Below are 25,500 nucleotides of genomic sequence, written 5' to 3' on the forward strand. Positions count from 1 at the left end.
TTTTTCCCCTGGTTGCTGACATTTTCTATTAAGCTTTACCATTGGTCATGGAGGGACTAAGAGGTGTCGCAGCAGATCCCCTTGGTTCCAGACATAACCCTCTTTACTTTCATTATGTAGCAGCAACTCAATTCCCCTTTGTAATCATGATCAGTCACACCAGCCAGAAGAGTAATAACTTCATTCTTTTCCTGTTGGTTTAGTGACATAAGGAGTCCACCATGGCTAGGTGGCAGTCTCATCTTCCAGTACAGTGGAACTATTGTTCTGTCCCCTAGTAAAAGCATTCCCCCTGGTCTTGGGAGCTAAGGTTCTGAATCAACAGGGTTCAGAGTTACCAGGATGCAAAACAAAATTGTGCAAATTGTTTATTAGATACACTAGTGAGAGGGACCACTCTCAGTTTCACTTTTTGATTTCCAGACCCCTGAATTCTGGCTATGAGGTAGACAGCACTGTATAATGGTTTATGATTCAGAGCTTATACTGCATCCTATAAAACAGATACCCAGTCTTTTGAGGTATTGTTTCCCAAATGGTGCCATATATAAGTCTTCAGCTAGCCATTCTATTAACAGCTTTCTTTGGGAAATGGGGTATGTGATAAAACCAGTTAATTCCATGGGCACGAGCCTAATGCTACACATTCTTTGCTATGAAGTGAATTTGTCAGAAGTGTGAATTCTATGATGGTAGTTAAGGCATCCTGTGTGTCCATGGATGATGATTCTAGTAGAAACATTATGAGCAGGGAAAGCAAATCCAGAATTCATGTCTATTCTACTGAGTATAAATCTTTGCCTCCATAATGGAAGAGGTCCAGTGTAACTAGCATCCCATCAGGTAGCTGGCTGGTCTTCCTGGGGGAATGGTGTCATATAAGAGGTTCCATTGGTCTTTTCTGTTAATAGATTAGATACTCAGCAGTAGTGATAGCAAGATCAGCCTTGCCAAGAAGTCCACATTTTTGAGCCCAATCATAGACTCTGCCCTTGCTACCACTGAGAGCCCACTGGGCAAGTGCTAGGTAGCTAGGAAAAGAGGCTGACTGATAGCCTCAGAGAGTATCCTTTTGTTCATCTGATTATTGAGCGCCTCCTCTGTATTGGATACTTTGATGAGTATTTTCTAGGACACAAAATCTTCATAGCTTGTCCCCTGAGAATTTCATCCATACATCTATTTTCTATATTTTCTTGCCTCCAATATTTTATTCCTGTTTCTTCCAGGTCCCTATCATTCATCAAAATTGTTCGTCGTTACTAATGAACCAGTATAAATCTGTACATGCAGTCATCTCTCACTTCAAAGTGGAAAACTAAGTAGACTGCTTGAAGTGCTGTCCACTGGGAGATTTTACCTACAATGCTGTTTTTGGGGGGTCACTCCTGAGTGGGGCTGTAATGCTTTCAAGTAGGTACCAACATATCAATAGAAACTTAAGTCTGACTCAAAATTTTTTCTTCCTCAGTGACCTGATAATAAGGAACACCCATGAGGCCTTAGACGTAGACAGACAGAGGGAAGAGACATTGCAGCAAGAATTTTAAGGCACCTGTTCATGTAAATTACTTGTAACTTCCAGATCTCTCAAGCTTGGTCTTTTCCACTTGATACATTGCTGCTGTGCACACCCAATCTCTGGCTTGGTTAGTCATGTAACTTTCAGTTCATGATAGGAAGCTCAGGACACATAGTTCCCTGATATCCTGTAGTTAGGCATTTCCTCTCTAATAAGGTCTGGTAACAAGCAAGAAGCTGATTCTCAAAAGGAAAATAATTATCTATAAAGGAGGACATAGATTTGCTCTCAAGTCCTACAGTTCTGCAGTATGATTCTCCTTTGGTGGCTTCCAGAGGATCCATAGAGCATTGCTATTTACCATAGACACTTTGAGTATTATTGGATCTGCTGGATGATAGGTCCAAGTGGAAGATTAGCTTGCCTTATTTTGCTCTGGTCCTCACTGGAAGCTGGAAGCCTTGTAAGTGACTTGATAGTTGGGTAGAAGCAGCCATTCAATGTGCTATATGTTGCTTTCAAAAGACCTACCAAGCATTTTGTTCATTTTGTTCACAGTAGGCAATGGCAAGTACAGTGACTTATCTTTCACCTTGGAGGGAGTATCTTGACAGACGTCAGATCATTGGACATCTAGAAACTTCACTGAGGTGGCAGATCTCTGAATTTTTGTAGGGGATTATCTGCCACTCTCTTGATTCACATATCTTACTAAGGTTTCTAAAGTACTTGTTGCTGCCTGTTCGGCAATCCACTCAGCATAATGTCATCAATGTAGTGGGCCATATAAATGGTTTGTGGAATGTCAAGGATATCTGTGGATGGTATTATGGCAGAGAACAGAGAGTTGAAAATAGTCGTGAGGCAAGGCTTTGGAGGTGTACTCAGGTATAAGCCAGGTAAAGACAAATAGCGTCTACTGATCCTTACAAATTGACATGGAGAAAAAAACAACCAGGGCAATAGCTGCGTAACAAATGCTAGGGGCTGTATTGATTTGTTCCAGGACAGGTACTACATTTGGAAGAACAGCTTTCAATTGGAGTCACCATCTGATTAAATTTATTATCCACAGTTATTAGCTAAAATTCATCTGATTTCAGCATAGACCTAACAGGCAAGTTTACATGGTAATGTGGTAGGTATTCAGACTCCTGCATATTTCAAGTCTGTGATGGTATTACTGATTTTTGTGACTCTCAGGGTTGAGGTTTTGTTTCTGGTTTATTGCCTTGGAAGGGAGGAGAATTTCCAGGGGTTTTCACTTAGTTCTTATTATAATGACTCTTACCACATGGATTATAGAGCCAATGTGGAGGAGTCTACCAGTTGCCACATATACCTATTTTAATTCAGGAATTGGATGGGTTCCACAGACCATCTTGGCCTACTGTGATTCAAACTTGGCGTAAGACTCCATCTGTCACAGGATCACTATAAGCTCCCATTTTGACTGGTATACAGCAGCAGCATTTTGTGTTCCCAAGAATTATCATCAATTCAGAGCCTATGTCTAGTGTCTGGTAATCCCTGAAAATTTGAATATTTCAATTTCCCCAGTTCACAGTCATTCTATAATAGTAAGTGGACACAGAGTCCTCAAAGAAAGATATTATATACTTGTGGTAGTGCTACAGGGTCCTTCCTCTTTGGCTGGCCTTTTCTTCAATCAAGGGGCTCTGAGTATATGAATTGGCTTAGGTGTGAAAACTGACTGAGAATCTGTGTTTCTCCATTATGGTGATTTAATTTGAGTCAGGTTTCTAGTCACCAGGAATGGAGGTTTCTCTATTATATAAATCAGACATTCATCTAGTAGCCTACCCATCTACTTCATTCCTAAATAAACGTGATCCATTAGCCACCAACAGAAATCTCCACAGGCTAAAACATTCTGATTATCAGCACATTCCTGCTGTCCTTTTCTGTAAAAGCATCTACCTTTACAATCCAGAGGTGGGCTGGTTAAGTGCTGCTACTTGGCCTCTGCTTCTCCATGATTATCTCTGTTAAATCAGGGAGGCTGTGTCAATGGCAACATCTCCTATGGCAGGGGTATCCAATCTTTTGGCTTCCCTGGGCCACATTGGAAGAAGAATTGTCTTGGGTCACACATAAAATACACTAACACTAACGATAGCTGATGAGTTTTTTAAAAATCGCAAAAAAAGTCTCATGATGTTTTAAGAAAGCTTATGAATTTGTGTTGGGTCATATTCAAAGCCATCCTGGGTTGCATGCCACCCATGGGCCGCAGATTGGACAAACTTGTACTATGGTCGTTGCTGACTTATGTATGAGAACTGTCATAGAGCTTTTTGAGATGCAGATGCTGCCCTTAATATATTTTTCAATGCATTAGTGAAGGGACTATTTTTTAGACTTTCTTGGGGGATGTAGTTGGGGGATGGATGTGCCGGTTGCATATGAAAAATTATTCAAACATTCTTACCTCCCTAAGCTTTTAGATTCATTCCTCTCCATCAGGTGTCAGCCCATGGGTCAAAGCCAGCCCTGATTTTGTAAATAAAGTTTTATTGGATCACAGCCATGCTCATTCATTTATGTATCATCTAGGGCTGCTTTCACACTATAAAGAAGAGCTTAGTATTTGTGACAGAGACCATATGGCACACAAAGTTGAAAATATTTACTATTTTGTTCTTTAAGAAAATATTTGCTGATCTCTGTCCTAGAGTATGCTGCAGTTTGACCCACGTTATGAGTAGTGACAGCAAAGGAGGGGTTGTGTTAATTCTTCAGAAAGATGAGCATTTCCCTGCAGGGCAACTGCCCCAGAAGGTCAGACTTCTCAGACACAGGGAAAGCAAGCTATTTACACTGGAAAGTGAGACTCAGAATAACACAGAAGTTTGAGTTTCTCAGCTTTATTTAAGTCCAACCGGATATCCCCATTCCAAGTTTCAGAGTGCCCAATTAATGCCTTAACTTTCACATAAAGAACTTGGTGAGGCTGTCAATTCAATTGACATTGTAAATTTGCAACTCACACAATTAAATTTGTGTTTAATGTTTAGTAGTATCAGTCCTGTGGATTTAAGATGCCAGAGATTGTTTTAGACTTGCCGTGGAAGCATTCTCTACTTAGACCACAACTCATGCTGATAGTTTAAGGACCCGAGTTTTACTTCTTTCTGTAAATGTTCCACACTGTCAGTAAAATCTATTGCATACCACAGTCCTTATCATCATCATTATGGTAATGCTAAGGGCAGGAGCCTCATGGGCTCCAAGGTGCTTAGCTCAGTAGACACTTATCTCAGTAGACACTTTATCATAATCAACAACAGGAGATAACTTGATTAATTGTGATGCCAATGTATACCTTGGGTTGTTAGCATTCCATTTCCCGTTGGTAAGGGCCCAGCACTGTGCTCAAGCCCAAAGGCATAACTAAGCCAATCCATCTTTGATGGTCTCTCTCCGGAGACCACTTCAGTACCAATTCTCCATCTGTCAAGAGATAGAAATTACCCCCAATAATTTGAACGAAAATTTAATACAACATGGCAACTAATTAAAGGTGGTTAACTACTAAAAGTCATAAAAGAGGATTCTAGGGGATGTCACCCATGGGCTGACACATGATGGAGAGGAATGAATCTAAAAGCTTAGGGAGGTGAGAATGTTTGAATAGATTTTTCATATGCAACTCAGAAGTAGCAACTCCAGAAAGCAGCTGCACCCCACAGGACTAATGAGGAATTAACCTCATGGAGGAGAAGGATGGACCCTCCATTGACCCTCTAGCTCCAGCACATGGTAAGAGGGAAGAAATCTTTCCCTTGTGCTTTGGCCTTGCAGTGTCCCTCCAGTGTATCTACTGGCAAAATTCAAGTCAGCTAGCAAGGGAAAACATATCTACAGCATCCAGCTTCAGTATCACGTAGCAGGAAAAAGAAGGCTGGATTTGGAGCTGAGAGGCAATCAATTAATAACAAACTCTTAACCAGTTTATGGTTGTAACTACTATCTGTGTGTGACTGTGTCCCATATTAGATCTCGTCTGTTCTTTTCCCTTGAGCTCCTGAAAAAGATTCATATATTAAATTGTCTCCTTCATGTCTTCACTTGAACTTCTCATAGGCATCTTTAACTTAATTTGTACCGAACTAAGCACTGGCTCCTCCTCTAGTTTATCCCATTTCAGTAAATGGCATCACCACTCAAGCAAAACCATGGCCTTGACGCCTTTCACCCCACATCTAGTTGGTCAAAGTTCTACCAGCTCTGTCTTTGAAATATATCCAAATCCTTCCTCTTATCACCTCCACTGCTGCCACCCTGCTCCAGGTCATCATCATCTCTTGACTCTCAAATCTGATAAATCACATCTTAGATTTCTTCATTTCCAATGTATGCTTGATAATTAAATGACTACTTGTTCTCAACTTATGCTATAACTTTTCATTCTGTATATACCCTGTCCTTTCCTCATCAGATTTCATACAAGATACCAAAATCCTTAGGGCTTTTGAATATGTTTGCTGCAACCCCTGCTGTTAGTTGGTAAGCCCTTTTTTGTGTTTATCAATGCAGCACTAACCCTTATTTTTACTAATTAATGTTAACATCATTAATGACATTAATGAATGATATGAATTTTATCATTAATAATAAAAATATTTCATATATGGTTCTGAAACATATAGATAGATGTATCTTCCTACCTTTAATAATGGCCTATTATCAGATTTTTAAAAATATCTTAGTTTCATAGGCCAGGTGCTGTGGCTCACGCCTGTAATCCCAGCACTTTGGGAGTCTGAGGCAGGTGGTTCACCTGAGGTCAGGAGTTTAGGACCAGCCTGACCAACATGGTGAAACCCCATCTCTACTAAAAATACAAAAGTAGCCAGGCCTGGTGGCACATGCCTGTAATCCCAGCTACTTGGGAGGCTGAGGCAGGAGAATCACTTGAACCCAGGAGGCAGAGGTTGCAGTGAGCTGAGATCATGCCATTGCACTCCAGCCTGGGCAACAAGAGGGAAATTCCATCTAAAAAAAAAATTACTTTTATAAAGATGATTTATTTCTTAAATTTCTGTTTTTTTGGAAAGAAGCTACAAAGGTAAAACCTACTCTGCAAAACTTCCACATATATCATTGGCTTTTTATGTTAATTAAAATCTCTCATTCCTTTTCATCAACTTAATTTATTTTAAGGTAAATATCAGTACTTGCTTTTGTTGTATTCAGAAGTGAGTTTCATTCCTGCTTAGAATTCCATACCATTGACTTCTATAGAAAACTTTATCTGTATCTCTTGACTCCTTTTTAATATTGATTTGAGGCCATAATAAAGAAGCAACCTTTTTAGCAAATACTTTCTTTTTTTTTTTGAGGCAAGGTCTCACTCTGTAACCCAGGCTGGAGTGCAGTGGTGCAATCATAGCTCACTGCACCTTCAACCTTCTGGGCTCAAACAGTCCTCCCGCCTCAGCTTCCTAAATAAATGGGACTACAGGTGTATGCCACCATGCCTGTCTCTTTATTTATTTACTTACTTACCTGTCTTCCCTTCCCTCTTCTCTCTTCCCCCTCGCCCCTTGTCCTTTGCCGCTTGCCCCTTCCCCTACTCTGCCTACTGGCAGAGATGGGGTCTTGCTATGTTGCCAGGCTGGTCTTAACCTCCTGGCCTCAGGCGATCCTTCTGCCTCAGCTCCCCAGAGTGCTTGGATTATAGGCATGAGCCACCACACCTGGCCCATACTTTAAATTAGAAAAAAGGGAAAATTGCCTAATATACTCTTTCTTTTTCAGGTGGGAGATGTTGCTGTTTTTCTCCTGATGGTAAAGCTTTAGCCGTAGGTCTCAACGATGGAAGCTTCTTAATGGCAAATGCAGATACTCTAGAGGATCTTGTGTCTTTTCATCACAGAAAAGATATGATTTCAGATATTCGATTTTCACCTGGTAAGATCCATTGAAATTGTATTTGAGTATTAACTTGGGTCTGGCAGTGTATAAATGTATCAATATATAATTTTTATTAACTGTTATGTTATCTCAGAACTTAACTTTTTTACTAGAAGAGGCAGTGTAGCAAGAGGTAAAAGCCCTGTTGTTAGATTGATGCAAATATCTGTCTTAGTGCCAATTCTGTTACTAAATTTTCTGTGTGACTTGAGCCAGGATGCTTCTCTGAGCTTTTGTTTCCTCATTTGTGATATAAAAGAGGTTGGATAACTGTTTTCGTTATATTCTTAATGCTTTTGAAATTGCACTCATTTTACTCCATTAATTTCCATGTATTCATTATCTACTACAAACCTACTGTAATGTAGCAATTACTAATGTTAAGGCAAAATTTACTTATGTTGGTTTAGTTCCATTTTTTTCTAAATTTAGAGGGAGTTTTGTTAAATACAAAGTATCAAAACTACATCATACATAGTTTTTGACATTTGCTTCCTACTGAACTAATTTGTTACACTAAAAAATTATTTTGTTAAGTATAATATACTTGAAAAATATTATTTGTCATTTAACACATCTGTCTTATTATAATTTATGAAACAACTAAGATTTCTCCATAAAGAAAAGGAAAATTAACTCTAGTTTCAGAATGTAAAAAAGTATTTCCAAAGATAGAAAATGTCAAGCAAATATGTTTCTATTATAGGTTCTGGGAAATATCTTGCTGTAGCATCCCATGACAGCTTTATAGATATATACAATGTAATGAGTAGTAAACGAGTAGGAATATGCAAAGGAGCTACCAGTTACATAACCCATATTGATTGGGATATTAGAGGTAAGACTTTAAATAACTTAATATTTGATAAAAGTGTCATTTGATTTAGTATAGCTATATTAGAGAAACAGAAAAGTGATTCAACAGATGAGTTAAAAAGAATTGGGAAAAACAACCATTATTCTCAAAATTATTTTTTACTATTTTACATCTGAAGGTGAATACTATAGAGTTGAGACTTTTCTTTTTCTTTTTTATTTTCTTTTTTTGAGACAGGTCTCACTGTGTCACCCAGGCTGGAATGCTGTGGTACAATCACAGTTCACTACAACCTCGACCTCCTGGGCTTAAGTGATCCTCCCAACTCAGCCTCCTGAGTAGCTGGGACTACAGGCATGCACCACCATGCCTGGCTAATATTTAAATGTTTTGTACACACAGGGTCTCACTATATTGCCCAGGCTGGTCCCGAACACCGGGACTCAAGCAATCCTCCCACCTTGGCATCCCAAAGTGCTGTGATTATAGGCATGAGTCACTGCACGCAGCCTACACTTTTCAATACTTCACCTAATATCGTTCAAATAATAGTACAGTAAGTGATTAGTTGTTTAATTTGTAAAGTGATTTAAATATTATGCAAAAAAATTGTTGTGAAGATGTCTTGATCTTTGTCATATAAATTTGATATAAATAGAATATAGAAATGTTGGCCAGGTATGGTGGCTCATGCCTGTAATCCCAGTACTTTGGGAGGCCAAGGCTGGAGGACTGCTTGAGCCCAGGAGTGAGCCTAGGCGACAGAGTGAGACGCCATTCCTAAAAAACAAAATGAAATACATTTTTAAAAAGAAATGTTAATGAAGATTTTAAAATCATTTTTCTCATTGTTTGATATGAAATATATCTTTAAAAGAGTCATAATCATATAAGATAAAGAACTTAATGAGTATGTTTGTATTTTAGCAGAATGCATGGCATATGACTGAGTTTAATATATTTGATAAATGTTAAGTATTTTAAATGCTCTCTTTTTAAGTATGTTATTGTTTCATGTATTCAACTATATAAATTGAGCATCATAAAGTTTTTCTAAATATAGTTAAACAGATACTTACACTTTAAAAAGTATTTTAACATTTGTTTCTAGGAATTTTTTACATATGCATAACCAAAGAAATCATTTTTATGTATATACATATACAAAAATCAAACCACTTATGAATCTAGTTACTTAATAATATGGAATTATAAAAATAAAATGTTCTTACTATATGTTGACTGCAGCAGAAAATGGTTTTTATATTTAGGCTGATTTTTTCCCATAAAACTTAAACATATATTTGTATGTATTTTATATGTGTAAATATTTTTTAAAATTTTTTTGAAGGAAAGCTTTTACAGGTCAACACTGGTGCTAAGGAACAATTATTCTTTGAAGCTCCCAGAGGGAAAAAACAAACCATCCCCAGCGTGGAGGTAGGACAATAGTGGTGCTTGTAGTGTTGTTTATGTGAATAAGAGTGGCTAGAAAACTGATACCTACTTTCTATCATTTAGTTACACGTGAAGTCTGTTCTCAAATTATTAAAATGTTGGATATTCTTGAGTTTATTGAGTCAATACATGGGTGAAGGAAGAAACACTATATTAATAAAAGGAGTCAGCGGGCATGGTGGTTCATGCCTGTAATCCCAACACTTTGGAAGCCGAGGCAGGCAGATTGCTTGTGCTCGGGAGTTCAAGACCAGACTGGATAACATGTTGAAACCCCATCTCTACAAAAAAATACAAAAAATTAGCCGGGCATGGTGGCATGTGCCTATAGTCCCAGTTACTTGGGAGGCTGAGGTGGGAGGATTGCTTGAACCTAGGAGGTGGAGGCTGCAGTGAGCGATGTTCGTGCCACTACACTCCAGCCTGGGTGACAAAGTGAGACCCTGTATTAAAAAAAAAAAGGAATAAATCACTTGCATGGCTAGCTGTGCTCCAGTTGCTTTCCTCAAAAGACAGGAAGCGTGAAATAGCAAATAGAAGACGTGCCATCTAAGATTGGAGTATTGCATGTCTGCCACGTCCTTAGGAATCCATATGCCTAAGATGTTTGTTGGCAGATTACTGTTTTTGCTTTAAAAAAAAAAAAAAAATAAGAAAAATTGTGTTGCATTTTGTGCCTGACAATATTAGCCTTTTTTTTTTTTTAACTTGGCCTAGGAAGAGAGGCTTAACAAATTTAACATGAAAGTGGGTTAATGAAGGGAGGGACCATAAGTAAAAGTTCTAAATTTCTAGTAAGGGTTAGTTGGAAAACATACTTATAATGCATTATTAGAAATTTAAACATGAACTGTAAGAATCTTCATTGATTATCCTAAAGTCAGAAACAGTTTTATTATTAACACTGTATGTTTAGCATCTAGAACACACAGTGGATATATAATTATATTCTGAATAATGCTATGTTAAAATTTTTCTGCAGCAACTAGTAGGCTCTGGGGAGTTATAAAACCAAGACAACTAATAAATTAACTATTTTTTCATTAAAACTTTCATTTTACTTGTGACACACATAATTACAAAGAAAAATGTTTACATTTTGGTTGTTAATATTTTAGGTTTGGATAATCCAAACTTAGCATTGTTTTTCGTTTTTAGGTAGAAAAAATTGCTTGGGCATCATGGACAAGTGTACTTGGTTTATGCTGTGAAGGAATTTGGCCAGTAATTGGAGAAGTTACAGATGTAACTGCTTCTTGCCTCACCAGTGACAAAATGGTTCTAGCTACCGGGGATGATTTGGGATTTGTGAAGTTATTTAGATATCCTACTAAAGTATGTGTTTTTCTTTAACTTTCCTAATGATCATAAATTATGAAATGGTTAAGGTAGTGTCCTGTCATAGCACTTCATTGTTATTAATTGTACATATGTAATACATAATGTTGTAATCTGAAAGGTTCAGAATTATGTTTCATATCTATAGCTTTTAAGTATTATAATTTATGATCCCATATCTTAAGTTATATATCATATCCTATAGTGTTTTTCAGTATTGACTAATATGAACATCCGTTTTACAAGAAACATCTTGGCTGGGGACAGTGGCTCATGCCTATAATCCCGGTATAGTACTTTGGGAGCCTGAGGTGGGAGGATCACTTGAGGCCAGGCATTTCAGGCCAGCCTGGGCAGCATAGTGAGACGTCCTCTCTACAAAATAGAGAAAAAAATTAGCTAGGTATTGTGGTACATGCCTGTAGTCCTAGCTACTCAGGAGGCTGAGGTGGGAAGATTGCTTGAGCCCAGGAGTTGGAGGCTACAGTGAGTTGTGGTCATGTCATTGCACACCAGTCTGGGTGACAAAGCAAAACCCTATGTCAAAAGAGAGAGAGAGACACACATTCCTTTTATCCCCAATATTAACTTCAATAATTTTTCTATTTTTAATTGAATATATACTATTAACAGCAAATATAAACTCTTTATAGTTACAGCTTCAAACTTTAAGTTGTTTTTACCAATTAAATAGAAAATACTTACACTTACAAAATTAAGCACCATTAATTTAATGTAATCAATGACTTTTTTGTTGAAACCAAATCATACAAATTCTTTTTTTTCTGCTTTCGTAGCAGAATATATGTGCATTTTAAATCATCAGCATCATTTGTTGATGATTTTCTGCTTAAAATTGGTATTTACTTGCTGCTTATGTATATTTTTTTTTTTTTTTTTCTTTTTTTCGAGATGGAGTCTCACACTGTTGCCAGGCTGGAGTGCAGTGGCGTGATTTCGGTTCACTGCAACCTCCACCTCCTGGGTTCAAGCTATTCTCCTGCCTCAGCCCCCTGAGTAGCTGGGATTACAGGCTCACACCACCATGCCCAGCTAATTTTTTTGTATTTTTAGTAGAGACGGGGTTTCACCATGTTGGTCAGGCTGGTCTCAAACTCCTGACCTCGTGATCCGCCCACTTCGACCTCCCAAAGTGCTGGGATTACAGGCGTGAGCCACTGGGCCTGGCTAACAGATTCTTTGGCATTCTACATACCTATGCTTCTGTGTGCTGTGCAAGTACTTAATTCTTTTATCACTTCCCTCTGTTCAAACTACTGTAAAATATTAGGCTTTACCTTAACACAGAAATAAAATTTATATATCAAGTCCAGATACAATGCATTCCTTTCTTTCTTTTTTTTTTTTTTAGACAACGTCTCTCTGTCACCCAGGCCGGAATGCAATGGCGCAATCATGGCTCACTGCAGCCTCGACCTCCCAGACCCAAGTTATCCTCCCACCTCAGCCTCTTGAGTAACTGGGACCACAGGCACATGCCACCATGCCTGGCTAATTAAAGAAAAAAAATTTTTTTATAGAGATGGGGTCTCCAGATATTGCCTATGCTGGTCTCAAACTCCTGAACCCAAGTGATCCTCCTGCCTCGGCATCCTAAAGTGGTGGGATTACAGGCGCGAGTCACTGTTGTCTGGCAGCATTTATTTCTTAATTCGCAAATTAAGTTATATATTATACTCTGGCACCAACATGAACATAAAGATAAATTTGAAATACAGCACTGAAATGATATTGTGGTATTCAGTTCCTGGTGATCTTAAGTAACTGCTCATATTAATATTTTTAGATCAGCATTGAAATGAAAACACAGGTTTAAAAATTCTCATTGAAAACTCAGACACCCAAGAAAATATTCCACCGATTCCTGTTTTAAATACATGTAAATGGTAGAGTCTTAGTTGTTAACAATGTGTTCCACTAAAATATTTGCCAGAAACTTCACTTCCAGCATTCCAGATGGTGTAGATCCCTTAGGAATAGGTTCTGGGATATTGATCTACAGATTATTTTTTCACCTTAGTGTAGCAAGAACCACACAGTCTTAGAGAAACTATCTTCTTGCCATGCTTTGATGACAGATCCCTCGCCCTGACTTAATTATTAAGAGTCATCATTCCTGCCAGGCACGGTGGCTCACGCCTATAATCCCAGCACTTTGGGAGGCCGAGGCAGGTGGATCACCTGAGGTCAGGAGTTCGAGACCAGCCTAGTCAACATGGTGAAACCCCGTCTCTATTAAAAACACAAAAAATTAGCTGGGCACGGTGGCGGGTCCCTGTATTCCCAGCTACTTGGGAGGCTGAGGCAGAAGAATCGCTTGAACCAGGAGGAGGATGTTACAGTGGGCCGCGATCATGCCACTGCACTCCAGTATCAAAAAAAAAAAGAGTCGTCATTCCTAGGGAATTCACAAATTTTGCTATTACTGTGTTTTGTATAAGACATCTCTTATTTTAACACCTTTGAAAAGATGTTAACAGAAAACCTGCTTTATGATGCTTTGATCTGAAATTTATGTAACTTGGTAATGCTAGATTTTAAAGTTGCCAGTATTTATAACTTAAACTTTATTGTTATTTAAAAGGAAAATACATTTCTATGTGTATTGCTTACAAAGAAAAGCACTAATGAATTAATATGAAAGACATTTACATGGGTATATACATATATGTGTACCAAAGCAATCAATCGATAGTTACTTTTCGTTAACATACTCATGCTGTACATAGGCGTGTGTATCATTTCTCAATTATTGCATCTATTTCCAACAGTAATACATCTGCATAACCATTGTCGTTAATATATATACACTATTCCATATACATTGTAATTAACTATTACTTTCAACATTTAAGGTATTTAATTTTTTTCACTACTATAAGTAAATACCATGGTAAGTATTTTTTTACACAGATAGCATTTTCTTAGCATAGATCCCTAAAAGGGAGATGGGTGAGTCAAATACAAGAACATTTTTATGCTTTTAATGCAGAATACCAAGTTGGTTTTTTACAGAGTTTTGCCTGGGGTACCAGCATTTTGTGAAACTACTGGTTTTATATCTTGTCCTTAACAGGTTTGGGAATTGGTATCTTTTATTCTGCTGAGTTTCAGTATTTTCTCATACTTTTTTTAACACATTGCACTTGAAATGATTAATTTCTAATTATTTATTAATAAAATAAGTTCAAAATCATAATGGAAATATTTAAATAATGAAATTTCTCAGAAAGATTGTTTGAATTTTCTTCCTCTTTAGGGGAAATTTGGAAAGTTTAAGAGGTATGTGGCCCATAGTACACATGTCACAAATGTTCGCTGGACTTATGATGACAGCATGTTGGTTACCCTAGGAGGTACAGATATGTCTTTAATGGTTTGGACAAATGAGATGGAAGGCTATCGAGAAAAAAGGCCTTGTGATAGTGAAGAATCCGACATTGATTCTGAAGAAGATGGGGGTATGTCATTTTATAATACTTGAACAAAAATATAGGGAAAATTTAGCACAACTTATTTTTTTTTTCTTTTTCTTTTTTTATTATACTTTAAGTTTTAGGGTACATGTGCACAACGTGCAGGTTTGTTACATATGTATACGTGTGCCATGTTGGTGTGCTGCACCCATTAACTCTTCATTTAACATTAGGTATATCTCCTAATGCTATCCCTCCCCCTCCCCCCACCCCACAACAGGCCCCGGTGTGTGATGTTCCCCTTCCTGTGTCCATGTGTTCTCATTGTTCAGTTCTCACCTGTGAGTGAGAACATGCGGTGTTTGGTTTTTTGTCCTTGCGATAGTTTGCTGAGAATGATGGTTTCCAGCTTCATCCATGTCCCTACAAAGGACATGAACTCATCATTTTTATGGCTGCATAATATTCCATGGTGTATATGTGCCACATTTTCTTTTTTTTTTTTTTTATTTTATTTTTTTTAATTTTTATTTTTTTATTATACTTTAGGGTTTTAGGGTACATGTGCACAATGTGCAGGTTTGTTACAGATGTATCCATGTGCCATGTTGATTTCCTGCACCCATTAACTCGTCATTTAGCATTAGGTGTATCTCCTAATGCTGTCCCTCCCCCCTCCCCCCACCCCACAACAGTCGCCGGAGTGTGATGATCCCCTTCCTGTGTCCGTGAGTTCTCATTGTTCAATTCCCACCTATGAGTGAGAACATGCGGTGTTTGGTTTTTTGTCCTTGCGATAGCTTACTGAGAATGATGGTTTCCAGTTTCATCCATGTCCCTACAAAGGACACGAACTCATCATTTTTTATGGCTGCATAGTATTCCATGGTGTATATGTGCCACATTTTCTTAATCCAGTCTATCGTTGTTGGACATTTGGGTTGATTCCAACTCTCTGCTATTGTGAATAGTGCCGCAATAAACATACGTGTGCATGTGTCTTTATAGCAGCATGATTTCTAGTCCTTTGGGTATATACCCAGTAATGGGATGGCTGGGTCAAATGGTATTTCTAGTTCTAGATCCCTGAGGAATCGCCACACTGACTTCCACAATGGTTGAACTAGTTTACAGTCCCACCAACGGTGTAAAAGTGTTCCTATTTCTCCACATCCTCTCCAGCACCTGTTGTTTCCTGATTTTTTAATGATGGCCATTCTAACTGGTGTTAGATGGTATCTCACTGTGGTTTTGATTTGCATTTCTCTGATGGCCAGTGATGATGAGCATTTCTTCATGTGTTTTTTGGCTGCATAAATATCTTCTTTTGAGAAGTGTCTGTTCATGTCCTCTGCCCACTTTTTGATGGGGTTGTTTGTTTTTCTCTTGTAAATTTGTTTGAGTTCATTGTAGATTCTGGATATTAGCCCTTTGTCAGATGAGTAGGTTGCAAAAATTTTCTCCCATTCTGTAGGTTGCCTGTTCACTCTGATGATAGTTTCTTTTGCTGTACAGAAGCTCTTTAGTTTAATGAGATCCCATTTGTCGATTTTGGCTTTTGTTGCCATTGCTTTTGGTGTTTTAGACATGAAGTCCTTGCCCACGCCTATGTCCTGAATGGTATTGCCTAGGTTTTCTTGTAGGATTTTAATGGTTTTAGGTCTAACATATAAGTCTTTAATCCATCTTGAATTAATTTTTGTATAAGGTGTAAGGAAGGGATCCAGTTGCAGCTTTCTACATATGGCTAGCCAGTTTTCCCAGCACAATTTATTAAATAGGGAATCCTTTCCCCATTTCTTGTTTTTGTCAGGTTTGTCAAAGATCAGATAGTTGTAGATATGCGGCATCATTTCTGAGGGCTCTGTTCTGTTCCATTGATCTATGTCTCTGTTGTGGTACCAGTGCCATGCTGTTTTGGTTACTGTAGCCTTGTAGTATAGTTTAAAGTCAGGTAGCGTGATGCCTCCAGCTTTGTTCTTTTGGCTTAGGATTGACTTGGCGATGCGGGCTCTTTTTTGGTTCCATATGAACTTTAAAGTAGTTTTTTCCAATTCTGTGAAGAAAGTCATTGGTAGCTTGATGGGGATGGCATTGAATCTATAAATTACCTTGGGCAGTATGGCCATTTTCACGATATTGATTCTTCCAACCCATGAGCATGGAATGTTCTTCCATTTGTTTGTATGCTCTTTTATTTCATTGAGCAATGGTTTGTAGTTCGCCTTGAAGAGGTCCTTCACATCCCTTGTAAGTTGGATTCCTAGGTATTTTATTCTCTTTGAAGCAATTGTGAATGGGAGTTCACTCATGATTTGGCTCTCTGTTTGTCTGTGATTGGTGTACAAGAATGCTTGTGATTTTTGTACATAAATTTTGTATCCTGAGACTTTGCTGAAGTTGCTAATCAGCTTAAGGAGATTTTGGGCTGAGACAATGGGGTTTCCTAGATATACAATCATGTCATCTGCAAACAGGGACAATTTGACTTCCTCTTTTCCTAATTGAATACCCTTTATTTCCTTCTCCTGCCTGATTGCTCTGGCCAGAACTTCCAGCACTATGTTGAATAGGAGTGGTGAGAGAGGGCATCCCTGTCTTGTGCCAGTTTTCAGAGGGAATGCTTCCAGTTTTTCCCCATTCAGTATGATATTGGCTGTGGGTTTGTCATAGATAGCTCTTATTATTTTGAGATACGTCCCATCAATACCTAATTTATTGAGAGTTTTTAGCATGAAGGGTTGTTGAATTTTGTCAAAGGCCTTTTCTGCATCTATTGAGATAATCATGTGGTTTTTGTCTTTGGTTCTGTTTATATGCTGGATTACATTTATTGATTTGCGTATGTTGAACCAGCCTTGCATCCCAGGGATGAAGCCCACTTGATCATGGTGGATAAGCTTTTTGATGTAGCACAACTTATTTAAGCTGTAGAAGTTAAAGCAAGTAATAATAATGTTTGAATAATTGTAGTGTTACTGTTTTTAGTCTGTTTAACATCAAAATCCATTTTGTGACTCAAGAACAACAGGTTGCCATGAATTTATGATTTCGATATTATGTATCTACAAATGAAAAATATCTAAATTTTAAATAAGTACTGTTAAGGTAAATTTTATATTATTAAACCTCATATTTTAAAATAATTTTGGTTTTCTTCTAATATACTAGTAATATCAACTCATTATAGAAAATGTGTTTTACCATAAAAATTAAACACAGCCTCCATAATTTGACCACACAGAGGTAACACCTCTTTTAATATTTGGGATATATTGTAAGATGTATGTAGCTAATATTTTTTTAAGAAAAGTATGGTCATATTGAACTTATTTTTTAACCTGCTATTATTACTTAGTAATACTTTGAAAACATCATTACATATAATTAAATATTCTTCTACATTGTTTTTTCTGGTTGCATATTCATAATTTGCTTATAACAACTTAATTTATTTCATATTGTTGAACATCTTTGTATCCAATTTATAAGATCATAATTGATCTCGATTATTGCTTAAAGAATAACTCATATATTTTGATTGTAGGCTATGACAGTGATGTTACAAGAGAGAATGAAATCAGTTACACCATCAGAGCCTTATCAACAAATATTCGCCCAATGTTTGGAATCAAGCCTCATTTACAACAAAAAGAACCCTCAGTTGATGAAAGGTAATAATTTAGTGTAGTATTAGATGAAGGAAAAGATATTGTCATTAAAAATGGAATTTATTGGCCGGGCGCGGTGGCTCACGCTTGTAATCCCAGCACTTTGGGAGGCCGAGGCGGGCGGATCACGAGGTCAGGAGATCGAGACCACAGTGAAACCCCGTCTCTACTAAAAATACAAAAAATTAGCCGGGCATGGTGGCGGGCGCCTGTAGTCCCAGCTACTCAGAGAGGCTGAGGCAGGAGAATGGCGTGAACCCGGGAGGCGGAGCTTACAGTGAGCCGAGATTGCGCCACTGCACTCCAGCCTGGGCGACAGAGCGAGACTCCGTCTCAAAAAAAAAAAAAAAAAAAAAAAAAAAGGAATTTGTTGTTTAAGTGGCTTTTTTACACAAACTAAGTAACAGTGATATTCTTGCTTTAGACAATTCACAGCACCTCTTAGAAAGTATGTCTGTCTTTAAATACCTTTTGGTATCAGCCTGGGTGATGTAGTAAGACCTTTTCTCTATGGAAATATAAAAATAATCCAGGTTTAGTGATGTGTGTTTGTAGCCCCAGCTACTTCAAAGGCTGAGGCAGGAGCATTGCTTGAGCCCAGGAAGTTGAGATTGCAGTGAGTTATGATTGGCGCCACTGCCAATCTGACACTGAGTGTCAGAATGAGGCCCTGTCTCAAAAAAAAACCCACAAAAAAACAAAAACAAAACCCTATTGGTGGTAACACTATGTGTTAACACTAGTGGTTTAGGGATTTATACATATTTATAAGGTTGATATAATTCATCTTATTTGCTAACTTTTATAAATGTGTGTGATGAGGTTGGAAGAGATAATAAAAATTGAATCCAATACCAAGTACTTTTTAAGAAGTATGTGAGCAGTATTGTGATTTAATTTTGAAAAGGCCTGCCTATCCATGTGCCTTTATTCAGGCATAGACAATCCTCATTTCAAAAATTTTCCCAACAGGCAGGTTGTCTTTAATGGGAATTATTGGTCTTAGTCTAGAATTAGCAAATAAAAAAGTAAGGACATATGCAAGGCCATTTTATGAGGAGAGATCACTTTTTTTTATTATACTTTAAGTTCTGGGATACATGTGCAGAACATGCAGGTTTGTTACATAGGTATACACGTGCCATCGTGGTTTGCTGCATCCATCAGCCCATCATCTACATTAGATATTTCTTCTAATGCTATCCCTCCCCTAGCTCCCCACTCCCTGACAGGCTCCAGTGTGTGATATTCCCCTCCCTGTGTCCATATGTTCTCATTGTTCAACTCCCACATATGAGTGAGAACATGCGGTGTTTGGTTTTCTGTTCCTGTGTTAGTTTGCTGAGAATGATGGTTTCCAGCTTCATCCATGTCCCTGCAAAGGACATGAACTCATCCTTTTTTATGGCTGCATAGTATTCCATGGTGTTTATGTGCCACATTTTCTTTATCCAGTCTATTATTGATGGGCATTTGAGTTGGTTCCAAGTCTTTGCTATTGTGAATAATGCTGTAATAAACATACATGTGCATGTGTCTTTATAGTAGAATGATTTATAATCCTTTGGTTATATACCCAGTAATGGGATTCCTGGGTCAAATGGTATTTCTAGTTCTAGATCCTTGAGGAATCGCCACACTGTCTTCCACAATGGTTCAACTAATTTACACTCCCACCAACAGTGTAAAAGTGTTGCTGTTTCTCCACATCTTCTCCAGCATCTGTTGTTTCCTGACTTTTTAATGATCACCATTCTAACTGATGTGAGATGGTATCTCATTGTGGTTTTGATTTGCATTTCTGTAATGACCAGTGACGATGAGCTTTTTTTCACGTTTGTTGGCCGCATAAATGTCTTCTTTTGAGAAGTGTCTGTTCATATCCTTAGCTTTTTGATGGGGTTGTTTGTTTCTTTCTTGTAAATTTTTTCAAGTTCTTTGTAGATTCTGGATATTAGCCCTTTGTCAGATGGATAGATTGCAAAAATTTTCTCCCATTCTGTAGGTTGCCTATTCGCTCTGATGATGTTTTCTGTTGCTGTGCAGAAGCTCGTTAGTTTAATTAGATCCCATTTGTCAATTTTTGCTTTTGTTGCAATTGCTTTCAGTGTTTAATCATGAAGTGTTTGCCCATGCCTATGTCCTGAATGGTATTACCTAGGTTTTCTTGTAGGGTTTTTATGGTTTTAGGTCTTACGTTTAAGTCTTTAATTCACCTTGAGTTAATTTTTGTATAAGGTGTAAGGAAGGGGTCCAGTTTTGGTTTTCTACATATGGCTAGCTAGTTCCCCCAACACCATTTATTAAAGAGGGAATCCTTTCTCATTGCTTGTTTTTGCCAGGTTTGTCAAAGATCAGATGGTTGTAGATATGTGGCGTTATTTCTGAGGCCTCTGTTCTGTTCCATTGGTCTATATATCTGTTTTGGTACCAGTACCATGCTGTTTTGGTTACTGTAGCATTGTAGTATAGTTTGAAGTCAGGTAGCATAATGCCTCCAGCTTTGTTCTTTTTACTTAGGATTGTCTTGGCTATATGGGCTCTTTTTTTAGTTTCATATGAAATTTACAGTAGTTTGTTCTAATTCTGTGAAGAAAGTCATTGATAGCTTGATGGGGATAGCATTGAATCTACTTTAAACCAACAAAGATCAAAAAAGACAAAGAAGGGCATTACATAATGGTAAAGGGATCAATGCAACAAGAAGACCTAACTTTCTTTTTTTTTTTTTTTTTTTTTTTTTTTTTTTTTTATTATTATTGTTTGATTTATTGTTGAATATAAAAAGAACAGATTAGAGAACAATTTAGGGAAGTTGGATGGATATTGCAGAATTTCCATCAATAGATACATTGTCTAAATTTATGAAGAATTAACAACTTTACTGCGTTGATCTATTAGCACTTGGTGTTTTTTGAAGAGCAGTTGCCCTACATATATTTGATTCACTTTACAACTGTTCTGCAGATAAGTCTGAGTAAATAGATAAAAACTCTGCAAGTTCTGGTTAAAAATTAAAATTAAAACTTGCAATATAATAATGTGGGTTTTTTATATTTTTAAATATATTTTCTCAGTAAGTATAAACAGAAGATGTAGAATTTTTCTAGAAAAACATACTTAAGTAAATTAATTGTGATTTTGGTAATTTGTTGAAAGTGAGTATAGAACTAAAATGTTGTGGTAGTGACATGTTATGAGGGCCAATTTTTACTACTTGTCTTAGGCTGACCTGTGTAGTCAGGCATCCATCCCAATTCCTAAGTTAGTTGCTAAGTATTGTTAAAATTTACCAAGCCTATTATGATGTTCTGCTATATAAACATGCTAGAAATATTTTCAGTTTTTTCATGATAGAAATGACCCATAGCTTCTGTTTGGAGATCTTGTCCCTTTATTTACTCTGCCAGGTTGTTTATTATTCCTACATCTACTCTTAGGAGTCAAAGATATTTTCTACTCTGCTACTTCACTGAAGTCTACTGCTCTTATTGAGAAGCTTTCTTCTTACAAGTATTCTTCCAGATTCCATTAGTTTCTCCTTCTCTTTGCCATGTTCAGACTAGGGCTGGTACCTCCCTGATGTTACTGCACTATTCTTTGCTGTTTTTCCTTAAACCTGTGACAACAGCCTCTTTATTGAACTCCCTCAATTTGTCCATCTGAGGGTAACGTTTTCTGATTACACCCCAAATGGCAAAAAAAACCACATAACTATGATACATTAAATGCTATGTATGTGATTTTACAAGATTTTACAAGAAACCAACCTGTCACAATCTACAATTACCTGACTTAATCCAAAATAATAATAGTAATAAGGCAGATTTAAACAGAACTGAGAGTTTCAGAGCTGGGAAGACTACAAAAGTTATCCATTGCAATGGTCCAGATGTACTTATTTTTCTCTAAGATCATTAGATGAATGATCTCGCTATTTGTAGCACATTCTTCTCTGTGGGTCTCTTCAAGGCACTTACTCCTAGTAAGTGATCACAAAGAGCAGGAGCTGGACCAGACCACATTTTACCCAGAGTTTCACAATTTCCGTTTACTTACTGACAACGTGCAAGTGTATAAGATGTGCTATTGTGCACCTGAAAACAAAGAGAAAGGCATTCAGAGATTTTGAAATAAGAAGACCTAACTTTCCTAAATATATATGCACCCAATACAGGAGCACCCAGATTCATAAACCAAGTTCTTAGAGACCTACAAAGAGACTTAGACTCCCACACAATAATAGTGGGAGACTTTAACACCCCACTGTCAATATTAGATCAACGAGACAGAAAATTAACAAGGATAATTAGGAGTTGAACTCGGCTCTGGACAAGCAGACCTAATAGACATCTACAGAACTGTCCACCCCAAATCAACAGAATATACATTCTTCTCAGCACCACATCACACTTATTCTAAATTTGACCACATAATTGGAAGTAAAACACTCCTCAGCAAATGCAAAAGAACAGAAATAATAACAGTCTCTCAAACTATAGTGCAATCGAATTGGAACTTAGGATGGAGAAACTCACTCTGAACCACACAACTACATGGAAACTGAACAACCTGCTCCTGAATGACTACTTGGTAAATAACAAAATTAAGGCAGAAATAAATAAGTTCTTTGAAACCAGTGAGAACAAAGATACAGCATACCAGAATCTCCGGAACACAGCTAAAGCAGTCTTTAGAGGGAAATGTATAGCACTAAATGCCCACAGGAGAAAGTGGGAAAGATCTAAAATCAACACCCTAACATCACAATTAAAAGAACTAGAGAAGCAAGAGCAAACAAATTCAAACGCTAGTAGAAGACAAGAAATAACTAAGATCAGAGCACAACTGAAGGAGAGAGAGACACAAAAAACCCTTCAAAAAATCAATGAATCCGGGAGCTGGTTTTTTGAAAATATTAACAAAATAGATAGACTGCTAGCCAGACTAATAAAGAAGAAAAGAGAGAAAAATCAAAAAGACACAATAAAAAATGTTAAAGAGGATATCACCACTGATTGCACAGAAATACAAACTACCATCAGAGAATACTATAAAGACCTCTACGCAAATAAACTAGAAAATCTAGAAGTGGATAAATTCCTGGACACATACACCCTCCCAAGACTAAACCAGAAGAAGTGGAATCCCTGAATAGACCAATAACAAAGTCTGGAATTGAGGCAGTAATTAATAGCCTACCAACCAAAAAAAGCCCAGATGGATTCACGTCCAAATTCTACCAGAAGTACAAAGAGGAGCTGGTACCATTCCTTATGAAACTATTCCAAACAATAGAAAAAGAGAGACTCCTCCCTAACTCATTTTATGAGGTCCACATCATCTTGATACCAAAACCTGGCAGAGACACAACAAAAAAAGAAAATTTCAAGCCAATATGCCTGATAAACATCGATGCGAAAGTCCTCAATAAAATACTGGCAAACCAAATCCAGCAGCACATCAAAAAGCTTGTCCACTACAATCAAGTCGTCTTCATCCCTGGGATGCAAAGCTCATTCAACATACCAAAATCAGTAAATGTAATCAATCACATAAGCAGAACCAATGACAAAAACCACATGATTATCTCAATAGATGCAGAAAAGGCCTTCGATAAAATTCAGCACCGCTTCATGCTAAAAACTCTCAATAAACTAAGTATTGATGGAACATATCTCAAAATAATAAGAGCTATTTATGACAAACCCACAGCCAATATCATACTGAATGGACAAAAACTGGAAGCATTCCCTTTGAAAACTGGCACAAGACAAGGATGCCCTCTCTCACTACTTTGATTCAACATATTGTTGGAAGTTCTGGCCAGGGCAATTAGGCAAGAGAAAGAAATAAATGGTATTCAAATAGGAAAAGAGGAAGTCAAATTGTCTCTGTTTGCAGATGACATGATTGTATATTTAGAAAACTCCATTGTCTCAGCCCAAAATCTCCTTAAGCTGATAAGCAACTTCAGCAAAGTCTCAGGATACAAAATAAATGTGCAAAAATCACAAGCATTCCTATACACCAATAATAGACAAACAGCCAAATCATGAGTGAACTCCCATTCACAACTGCTACACAGAGAATTAAATACCTAGGAATACAACCTACAAGGGATGTGAAGGACCTCTTCTTCAAAGAGAGCTACAAACCACTGCTCAAGGAAATAAGAGAGGACATAAACAAATGGAAAAACATTCCATGCTCATGGATAGGAAAAATCAATATCGTGAAAATGGCCATACTGCCCAAAGTAATTTAGAGATCACTTTTTAATAAAGACTCTGAGCTAGATGACAGATTAAGAAATAAATTGTGAAACTAGTGTTTTCAAAATCAAAGGTGGTAAACAATAAAAAGGGATATGGAGCATTGAATGGCATGGACTTCAGAAGCAAAGAGGTTTAAAGAACAAAAAAGGAAAAGATCCAGAAACAGTAAGAAGGAACAGAGGGAGTGGGAGATGGGAACAGCAGTGGGAGGTGAGAACAAGGTTGTGGTGAGGAAAACTTTATTATGAGACGTTAGTGGACAATTTGAGGGAGAAATTAAAAATAAAAGGGAATTCATTCACAGTTGAACAGGATTTGTAGAAAATTCAAGCGAATTTGTGGCCATTTAGAATAGTGCTGAAGAGTTTTGGAACTCAGAGAAATAGAAATGACATTACAGGAAAGCTTTGTCAGAGGGATTTGAGTTTGCACCTATGGGTTTTATATTCGGGGAAAGGGATGAAGTTAGGGTGAAAAACACAGTAATGGGGAGGGGGAGAACTGAGAGATTTTGTAAATTGACTGACCCCAGCCTTGCCAGGGAGGCTGTAGATGGAGTGTTAAGGACACAGTGCCTCCTCAGCTCCTTTTCCAGGTGTCATTTGCTGATGGTATACCTCATGTACCTCAGATCATAGCAATGGGAGGTCACCTAAGGAAAGGGGATGGAGAGTGATCATCCAGTTTTTCATTATGTATAAAGAGGCAACGTATTAAATTAGGGGTATTTTTTAAGAAAGCACAGTATACCATAATCTAAGTACTTGTACAGAATTCCATGTTTCGAGTAACTTGCTAGAATGCAGCATCATATAGTGCAAAGGACATGAATTCTGGAGTCAAATGGGTAAAATACTCATTTTTACCATTACCAGTTGTGTGAGTTTGAAAAATTATTCGTTCTTTCTGAACCTCAGTTTCCTCAGTGGCAAAATGAACATTATAATCCCTAACTTATCATGTATTTCAAGTTTTAAATGAAATAATGTAAATCAAGAATTTAGATAGTAGGTCTTCACTAATGACACCTTATCCCTTG

The 25,500-nt window shown here is 37.4% G+C and overlaps 1 protein-coding gene across 4 annotated transcripts in view; it reads left to right on the forward strand.

Annotated features, from left to right (window-relative positions):
* Positions 1–25,500, forward strand: part of EML5 (EMAP like 5) — a 185,202-nt gene that overhangs the window by 119,980 nt on the left and 39,722 nt on the right. For all 4 annotated transcript variants that reach the window (XM_055288479.2, XM_055288480.2, XM_055288481.2 and 1 more), the window contains exons 22-27: positions 7,307–7,459; positions 8,169–8,300; positions 9,631–9,719; positions 10,896–11,072; positions 14,356–14,557; positions 18,060–18,186. In XM_055288479.2, coding sequence (XP_055144454.1) covers positions 7,307–7,459; positions 8,169–8,300; positions 9,631–9,719; positions 10,896–11,072; positions 14,356–14,557; positions 18,060–18,186 — 880 coding nt within the window. The remainder of the gene's footprint in view (positions 1–7,306; positions 7,460–8,168; positions 8,301–9,630; positions 9,720–10,895; positions 11,073–14,355; positions 14,558–18,059; positions 18,187–25,500) is intronic.

The sequence above is a fragment of the Symphalangus syndactylus genome, chromosome 8 (genome assembly GCF_028878055.3).
Source record: "Symphalangus syndactylus isolate Jambi chromosome 8, NHGRI_mSymSyn1-v2.1_pri, whole genome shotgun sequence".
NCBI lineage: Eukaryota > Metazoa > Chordata > Mammalia > Primates > Hylobatidae > Symphalangus > Symphalangus syndactylus.